Raw genomic sequence first — 9,362 nt, 5'->3', positions numbered from 1 at the left:
ATGCACCACACGGAGGGAGTATGTGTGACGTGGAGTATTTGTTGTAGAGAGTTAATATTAGGGTTGTCAATCATCGCCTACAAAAACAAATTTAAGTGTTCATCCGTTCAGAATACTTGTTTCAGACTTTCAGTGATTCAGGCGTCGAGGTGGGGTGTCATCTGGGAAAGAGAACCCAGCGCCATCCCTCTCCCCTCCTCCTCGAGCCCGCCATGCGCACGAGACCAGGTCCATGCCCGCAGCCGAGCCGGCGGAGAGCGCGGGCGATGAGCGGAGGGGCACTTTTCGCCGACGGCAGGGAGCCGCCGCCCGGCCGGACCATCCCAGATCCGGCCGCCGCCGATTTGGGGGGAGGCGGCGCGGTGAGGCCCGAACAAGGTGACACTTTCTTCCCCACACAGTTGCCGCAATGTTCGTTTCGAATCGAACCCCTCCGCCGGAATCGAATCTGGGTGGCTAATTTGATGGTTTGAATGTCCGAGTTGGAGTCTATTTGGTTCTAAGATAAGAATCCTTCCCCGAATCCAGTCCGGCCGGAAACCTGCTTGTTCACTTCCGGTCGGTTCTTGGCGGCTCCGATTTCTACTTTACTCCGACTACGACACAGCCATGATCAATCGACGCAGTTATATACTGCAGGTAGGTAGTCCAGTCAGGAGTCACGGGTTTTGTCTTCCCGAACCTATCCTCACGAGAAAATCGTAAACCCGTCCCTGTCTCCATCATCGTGTGCGGGGCTAGTTTTCTGCCTGTCCCCTAAACTCATCGGGTTTCGGGGAACCCACGGAGAACCCACGATAAAACCAAAATATTTAAACAAACATAATGGTGACAAAGAATAACACTTCAACAACAAAACAAGCACATTTCAGCAGCATAACTTAAGTAAATTTCAACAGAAAACAATAGTAGATGGTTCAACAGCTATATAAGTTCTGAAGTAGAACTAATAGTTCACAAATCACTTTAAAGTTGGAATCATCATGACATCTTTCACATCTCCAAGCCTCCAAACGACCATCTTCAAATCTTCCAATGCCAAATCAAAGTGCCGAGTACTAGGAAAGATCAAAACTCGCTCAAGCTAAAGTTAAACATGAGAAAAATATGCACAAGTCCAAAAACTTTGTCCTTATTCATTGTCAGCATCTATGAGAATCAAATAAGTAGTAACGAACATCTTATGAAATATTGCAACAAGATAATGATAAACTTTATGATGATATGTAAAGAAAGACACACCTTTATATTTGTTTCTTATCCAATCTTATGAACACATCGAGGCCTCTAAGATTTCGGGGATAAGATGACTACGGTGATAAAAAAATAATGTAATTTCACGGGTATTGCCGGGTTTCGGGTTCGGGAACTACCGAAACGGGTGTAAACCCACGAAACGTGTTGGGTTGTGGTTGTATAATGTGCCCAACAACAGCCCCACGGGGATGAAAAGATGCCCATTCCCGTCCCCTAATAGGGTAAAAACCATGGGGATGTGGGTTTCGGGGCCCATTGCCATCTTGAGTCAGGAGGCAGAGAAAAGCAGAGGGACAGGCCATAGTAGCCGGAAACGGGGAACGATGGACCGTCCCTCGATCCGGATTCATGGTCCCGGAATCAGATTCAAGAACGAGGATCGATTCGGTAAGATTCGATGCGGATTCGGCGTTTCCGCAGTGGGATTGTTGATTCAGATTCGTCGACTCGGCAGTCCTGGTTCGTGAATCGATTGGGTAAGCAAAATGTCAGCCAAATCAATCACCAACTCCTTGTTTTACTCTCTGTCTCGATCTTCTCCACTCCCCCAAAAAACTCCTCGAGTAAGCAAAAGGCTGCTAATAAATTTCATTGGGAAACAGATGATTTATGGATCAACGACACAGCCCAGCCAATTCTTGTATAAGTACTCCCTCGTCCCTCTCCCTCCCAGTCCCAGCCAGTTGCTCCCTGCATCCAGTGACCAGAGGCGCATGCAGCAGCAGAAATTCAGATTCAAAACCAGCGATGCTTCAGAAGACTTGATTGCTCGAGGATCCAAGAGTCCAGTGACATTCAAGCATTCGGTTTTCAGATTCAGGTACACCTAACCTACACCATTCAGTTCATCAGATCTTGCCTTTGAATTACAGTTTTGTGAGTAAGAATGTAATATATGAACCCGTTCATTATTCAGAGATTGCGATGGCGTTTGGGTCGAAACGTAAGTTAGCAGATCGGAGTGACATCCAGGAGGATGACGCTGATGATGTTGATCTCATCAATTCCGATGATGAGCGTAATAGCGCTGATGAACAAGATGAATCTGCCGAGCATGGTACTGCAAAACCTGCTAAATCCCTTCTAGATGAGGTATTTTTTCTTGATGCACCTAAAGGGAAGAACTCTGGTGGACCAAGACCCTGGCGATGCAAACATTGTGATAAGAAGTACACGAGTAGTTATACAAGAATTCATCAGCACTTCTTTGGTGTTGGTCCTGGCAAGACGAAACAAATTGCTCGCTCCTCTGTCGCAAGTGATCGCGTCAAGTATAAGAAAATATATGATAAGGTATATGCACATGCTTTTTATGAGAAAAATTATTCAGACAACACCACAACAATTGGCACCTATATGAATCTTTCCCTGTTTTGATTTACAGTATCACCAACCTAAGAAAGTACAAGCTACAGGCTCGGCGCCTAAAAAGCAATTAGTATAAGCTTTTGCTGGGGTGGAAAGAGATGCAGTGGACATGCAAATAATGTTGTTCCTTTGTGCTAATGGAATTCCCTTTAATGTGTTGAGAAGTCCTCAACACTATGAAATGGTAGCAGCCATCCAGAGAGCACCAAAGGGATACAAACCTCCTGCATATGAGAAGGCTAGGACTACTCTTCTAGATGCATGTAAGAGAAAGGTGGAGAATGATTTGGCTCCGGTTAGACAAACATGGTAAGCCTCAAACATTTAGCATTTGTAATCATCTATTTTTTCTGACGGATGGTGTCTCATGGTGTCTATAACTGTATATAGGTATTCCCATGGTGTCTCTGTTGTTTCTGACGGATGGACAAATATGAAGAACCATCCATTAATCAACGTAATAGCATCGAATAGCTGTGGTTCAATGTTTCTGTACGCAGAAGACTTCTCTGGAGAAGAGAAGACAGGTGAAGCCATTGCACAATTCTTACTGCAAGCCATTGAGGAGATTGGCCCTTCCAATGTCCTTCAGGTCATCACTGATAATGCATCTAATTGCAGAGTTGCGGGTGAAGAAATTGAGAAAGTATGTTTTTCATTGTTTGGTACATTGATTTTAGTTTGAGGATCACGTATATCCAATTGTGTTTCTCTTTTCTATTTGACAGGTGCATAAGCATATATTTTGGTCTCCATGTGTGGTTCACACACTGAATCTAGTATTCAAAGATTTTGCAAAAAAAAGTTTGCTTGGATGGTTGATACATACCAGACTGGGAAAGCAATTGTGAAGTTCTTTAGGAACCACCAGCACTTTCAAGATCTCTTTAGACGCAACTCCAAGTTGGATCTTTTGAAGGTCTCAAAAACAAGATTTACTTCTCATTATATTGTGCTTAAGAGGCTTATGGATGTTCGAGAGGCGCTCACAACTACCATTGTCACAAGAAAGTGGAAGGAACTGGTGAAGGCTTGTGATGTACAAACAAGAGCAGCAGCAAATGCGATTGCCCAAAATATCATTGATGAGACATTTTGGGATGAGATTAAAATCATCCTTGACATGACAAAACCATTATACATGGTAATCAAGTTCAGTGACGGAGAAGGTCCAAAATCTGGTGATATATATGAAAGAATGGACAATATGCTTGGCGAGATGCAAGAAGTCATGACAAGGGAAGATAACCCTCACAAAGATGATTGGTCGAAGCTAAATGAAATTATTCTTTATCGATGGGGAAAGATGAACTGGCATTTTCATTGCTTAGCGTTTGCTCTTTCTCCTAAGTATTATGATCAAGCCTATCTTGCAAGTCCTGCTCCTGGTGGTGGTCAAAGGAAAGCTCCAAATGATGACAGTGAGGTTATGGAAGGTGTTATAGAGGCTCTAAATAGAATTGCAGAAGATAAAAAAGAGTATGCTCTTTTACGTGAGGAGCTTAACACCTTTATAATGAAGAAAGGTTTGTATGCAATAGACGCCGTTCAGGCTGATGCAGCCACGATGAATGCCACATAATGGTGGTTCAATTATGGCTCACAAACTCCAACTTTAAGTGAGGTGGCAAAGAAAGTCTTGTCTCAGCCAATAAGCAGCTCCTCTGCCGAAAGAAATTGGAGTACCTACTCATTCATACATAATGTAAAGAGAAACAAGCTGAATGCAACGACAGCCGATAAGCTTGTCTTTATTCATTCAAACGAGCGTCTGAAGAGGAGGTTTTCAGAGGGCTACAATTCAGGTCCACATTAGGATGTTGAGCCTGAGAATGATTTGCTGGAGGATTCAAGCTTGAAGCTTGAGCAGCTGCGTTGGGATAGCTTGGAGGATGAAGCAGCTGATGCTGAACCACCACACAAAATTCAGAGGACTTGAAACACTAGGAAGTGTCCGGTACTAAATCTGAACTCTTCAATATATTGACTCCAATCTTTACATTCTATGGTCACTAATAGTTCTCTTTTAATTGAAGGTACATGGCGAGTTAATCTGTTGGTGAAACTTTATTGGTTGGAAACCTGGAAGATGAGTCACTTGGATGCTGCTATTGAAGTGATTGTGTCTGTTACCTTAGTCAATCTGTTTTCTTGTTTGCTACTCTGGTTAAGTCAAGTATTTTGTTAAGTACTCGTGCTGAAATTTTAATTAAATATATCATGTCTTATCATCGTTCATATGGTTGATCCACCGTTGTACCGGGTTCATCATCCCAACTAGTAAAGATTCACGTTCCTCGTACCGTACCGGATTCATCGTACCGGAATTGATTGGATCGTGTTTCCGCTTGACAAAAATCGTTCTAGAGATGTATACCCCTGCTGTACCCTATTTTTTCCAGCATCCGACTCTCGTCCCCCGTTCCCGTTCCTCGTTCCCACCGTACCGGAAACATGGCAACTATGGGACAGGCATCGTCTCGCTCTCGCCGCCGAGCAACGACAAGGTTTCGAGCGATTCTTTTCGGCGTCCGTCATGGCCCTACGGCTCGCCCAATCCAAGGTCTTCTACTCTACTTCTTCCTTTCCCCGGTGTGACCCTGTTTCTGAATCTGCAGCTGCGAGCGACTGTCTGTCGACGTTTTAGACTCTAGTTTACGGGTTGCCATTTCAGGGCCATGTCGGCTCCCGTAGCTGCTGAATTCAACGTTTGCTTTGCTGAATGCTGCTTAACCCTCGTTGGTTTTTGTGTCACAGGCTGCAATGCATCTGGCAAGGCGTGGACTGGCGCGTGTGATTTGCAACGTGCCGGCTTCTTTCAGGGCAAATGCAGCTACCGGCGCAGGTACCTCTCCGTCGCTCGCACGCTGTTCGGTTTTCTGTGCCCAGTATCCTGTTGTTGATCATACAAACATCTCATTATAATCTACATATGACTTGTTGGTACTTGTTTGATTCTTACGTACCATGGAGCAACTAGTTAAATCTCCTTTCTGTAAACTGATCAGCTCTGCGGATGCTTACTAATCCAGGTAGCATTGTTCGTCGCCTGTACTCTGGTGCCGCTTCTCGTCTCAGAGACCTCAACAGAATGGGCCTGCACTCTGGTGCCGCTTCTTGTCTCACACACCTGAACAGAAGGGGCCTGCACTCTGGCGCCGCTTCTCGTCTCACACACCTGAACAGAAGAGGCCTGCACTCTGGCGCCGCTTCTCGTCTCACAGACCTCAACAGCAGTGATCTAGAAAGAGTTATATACAACTTCGAAAGCCAGCCTTCGATGCATTCCAAACCTTCAGCTCTCTCAGAGTATGTAAAGGCCCTCGTCAGCCTCGAGATGAGAACTCAAGGTAGGTGGCCTCAATTTCTACTTAACCCGAGCATACGATTCACCAATTTTATATGCAATCTGTTTACAACTTGTTTCTGCTAACTGATTTGGCAGGGGTGGAGGGCATCCAGCTCCTGTCGAAGGATGGTGCTCTGGGCACAGCTACTGCACCGCTCCACATGGTTACAATGGAGAAGGGCAAGATATGGAAACTGCTATGGCCCACCTTCGGGACCATCGCTGCTGCCGGCCTAGCTACTGGCCTTGCGACCTATGGCGGCAAGGCTCTTGGTGACAAGGTGTCTGAGAAGGTAATTGAGGCTGCTGATCAGGGCCTTGTAGTCTTTGCCGGCAAGATTCCGGCTGAGCTCTTGGGCGATACGGTGGTGTCGAAGAAGCTGCAGGTAGTACGTTCAGTGGTCAGAAAACAAAAGTTGGTAATTTTGGCAGTTTGAAAGAGGTAACCTCGATCACCACGAAATTCCGTGATGTAAAGGGGGCTGACGAAGCCAAAGCTGACCTCGAGGACATTGCTCACTACCTACGAGATCCCAAGGTGAGTGTGACTGTGACACTGCCATCATCAACCTTCTTCATGCAGCTCAGCGATCGTTTCTTTCCTCGTGTGGTTAATTAACCCAGTTTCACATGCTTGCTTTGCAGCGTTTCACGAGCCTTGGTGCCAAGCTTCCAAAGGGCGTTCTGCTTTCTGGTCCACCAGGCACAGGGAAGACCATGTTGGCGAGGGCGTTGGCCGGGGAAACTGGCGTCCCGTTCTTCGCGTGCAGCGGCAGCGACTTCGAGGACAAGTATATCGGTGTTGCCTCTAAAAGAGTGAGGGAGCTCTTTAGTGAAGCAAAGAAGCGCTCCCCTTGCATAATATTCATCGATGAAATCGATGCCATTGCTGGTCCTAGAAATACAGAAGATCCAATGTGGATGAGGCATACCCTGAACCAGCTGCTTTCTGAGATGGATGGCTTCAAGCAGAATGACGGGGTCATCGTGATCGCCGCGACCAACTTCAAGGAGTCGCTAGATAAAGCCCTCGTCAGGCCTGGGCGTTTTGACCGTCATGTCCACGTTCCTCTTCCAGATGTCGAGGGCCGACGCCAGATCCTCGAGTCTTATATCTCAAAGGTGACATACTCCGTCTGTCCCCAAAAATATTTGCAATCTATTATAACGTAAGACTTAACTTTAACCTTTTCGATCTGTGTATTTTTCCATTGCATGCAGGTGAAAGCCAAGGGTGTGGATGTGTTGACAATCGCTACAGGGACACCTGGGCTCTCGGGTGCAGACCTTGCAAACATGGTGAATGAGGCCGCCCTCACCGCTGCCAAGGACGGGGCGAAAGCTGTTACGATGCATCACCTAGAGTATGCCAAGGACAGGATCATGATGGGCAGCGAGCGCAAGTCGGCGGTGATACCTGATCATGCCAGGAAGATGACTGCCTACCATGAGGGAGGGCACGCTCTTGTTGCTATCTTCACTGAAGGCGCTGACGCTGTCGAGAAGGCTACCATTGTTCCCAGGGGGGATGCTCTTGGCATGGTGATGCAGCTGCCGGGGGAAGACGCCGAGTTTGAACTCTCGAGGAAGAAGATGCTGGCGACTCTAGATGTCCTGATGGGCGGGCGGGTGGCCGAGGAGCTTCTAGCCGGAGAAGGCGGGGTCACCACTGGCCCCTCATCTGATCTAAGCGGGGCGACTCAGCTGGCGACTGACATGGTCACCAAGTATGGCATGGGCAAGCGGGTGGGCTTTGTTACCTACAGCAATGGCGGTGATGCTAGCGGTGGCAAGGCGACGAACATGAGCGGGCGGATGTCAGAACTGGTTGACGAGGAGGTGAAAGAATTACTGGACAATGCTTACAAGAACGCCAAAGCGGTTCTCACGGATCGTAGGAAGGAGCTTGATGCGCTAGCCAACGCCCTCCTGAAGGATGAGACTCTCACTGGTGACCAGATCAAGAAACTAGTAACAGGAGGTGGAAGTAAATGGTTTTGACAACAGTCCTTTGACAGCGAAGAGATTGAACAGACAGTTTGGTCATGTCTCTTCTTTTTGGTTCATTATTATAGCTGCATACACACAAGTGTAAAGAAGATGTACGAGCAGAATTTAATTGATCTTTCCTAGAATACTCTGAATTTTGTTTCTCAGGTCATAGACGTGTAATCCAACTTTTGCATATTATGTTCTGAATAAGTAAATACTTGTGCTTTGGAACTTAAACATGAACTGAATAGGGTTTCTGTGACTGAGCACAAGAAGGATGTGTATAAATGCAATTTTCACAGCCCTGGCTATTGTTCTGCTTTAAACGAGCTTATTAATTGCAGTCACATCAACTAAGTAATGTTTGAGAATGTTGATTCAAATAATGTTCGCAAGCCTTTGCCAAACCTATCGAAAACTATCAGAAAACCACACATAACCCATCGTGCGAACTGTTCATGTATTCAGCTGATTTGTCAAAACAGTTTAGGAAATATTATGCATTTATCAAGCTGTAACTCATCAAATTACAAAAGCCACATAATTCGCCGAGTGAGCTGTTAAAATTGTACTCCCTCCGTAAACTAATATAAAAGCGTTTAGATTACTACTTTAGTGATCTAAACGCTCTTGTATTAGTTTACATAGGGAGTAATTTATTTAGATGTCCGGTTTACTTTTTCTAACTCAATTTTTGGACAGATATTTAAAACTGCCCAAAGAAATTAGAAACCAACTACAGGAAAACACACAATATAAGGAAGCTGGAGAGATTTCATGACATTTCTTTCTCAAATCTGAAAAGAGTGTGGTGTTTTGTATCTTATATCTATAAAACTCCTGCTTTTGGAACTCAAGCATGTACCCCAAGATTTTGTAACCCGCTCTAAAACAAATACCCATGCCTTTTCCAATCGAATATGGTTTAATGTTACTGATCACAAGGATATATAATGTTATTTCGTAGTCTCCTAGCTAAATAAATTATTTCCTAGCTGCAAAACCTACATAAAGAGAGAGGACGCGACTGGTGCCACTGTCAGAAACGAGGAGACTAGGTATAGACCCGGAGAGGGGACGTTTAGATGTGTATAGTCCTTTTTCGATACATCCCTATTGTATAAGGGGTTTCTTGCACTTTACCTCACATGTATATGTAATGGCCTTTGGCCCTCGATGAATAATAGTTGCTCATTATCCAACATGGTATCAGATGCTAGGTTAGCCTCGCTCCCGCACAATGCAACTCCGGGCGTGCTTCCTTGTCCCCGTCGCGGTTGCTAGCCTCCGTCCTGGCCTTCGTTCGTCCTCGTTCTTGTCCGATCCGCAGCCCCCGCTGCTTGAATTTCTCAGCCGGCTGCTCTCTCTCCTCGTCCCCGTCTCAGTTTCCTCCTCC

At 45.7% G+C, this 9,362-nt stretch overlaps 1 protein-coding gene and 2 long non-coding RNA genes across 3 annotated transcripts; all 3 read left to right on the top strand.

Moving 5' to 3' along the window:
• The first annotated feature begins 1,442 nt into the window (after positions 1-1,442).
• On the top strand, positions 1,443-2,538 carry LOC119287495. Its single transcript, XR_005140883.1, has 3 exons — positions 1,443-1,733; positions 1,860-2,077; positions 2,174-2,538. It is a non-coding gene; the product is annotated as an uncharacterized LOC119287495 (long non-coding RNA).
• A 185-nt stretch (positions 2,539-2,723) lies between these two features.
• Positions 2,724-4,845, top strand: LOC119287494. Its single transcript, XR_005140882.1, has 4 exons — positions 2,724-2,934; positions 3,016-3,271; positions 3,354-4,582; positions 4,662-4,845. It is a non-coding gene; the product is annotated as an uncharacterized LOC119287494 (long non-coding RNA).
• A 316-nt stretch (positions 4,846-5,161) lies between these two features.
• Positions 5,162-7,975, top strand: LOC119283892 (ATP-dependent zinc metalloprotease FTSH 4, mitochondrial-like). Its single transcript, XM_037563251.1, has 7 exons — positions 5,162-5,255; positions 5,383-5,499; positions 5,658-5,975; positions 6,071-6,360; positions 6,417-6,512; positions 6,620-7,096; positions 7,196-7,975. The coding sequence occupies exons 1-7, from the start codon at positions 5,162-5,164 to the stop codon at positions 7,973-7,975; spliced, it is 2,172 nt and encodes a 723-aa protein (XP_037419148.1).
• Positions 7,976-9,362: the final 1,387 nt, after the last annotated feature.

The sequence above is a fragment of the Triticum dicoccoides genome, chromosome 4A (genome assembly GCF_002162155.2).
Source record: "Triticum dicoccoides isolate Atlit2015 ecotype Zavitan chromosome 4A, WEW_v2.0, whole genome shotgun sequence".
Classification (NCBI taxonomy): domain Eukaryota; kingdom Viridiplantae; phylum Streptophyta; class Magnoliopsida; order Poales; family Poaceae; genus Triticum; species Triticum dicoccoides.
The sequence above is the reverse complement of the archived record's forward strand: the minus strand, read 5'-3'. Positions and strand labels throughout refer to the sequence as shown.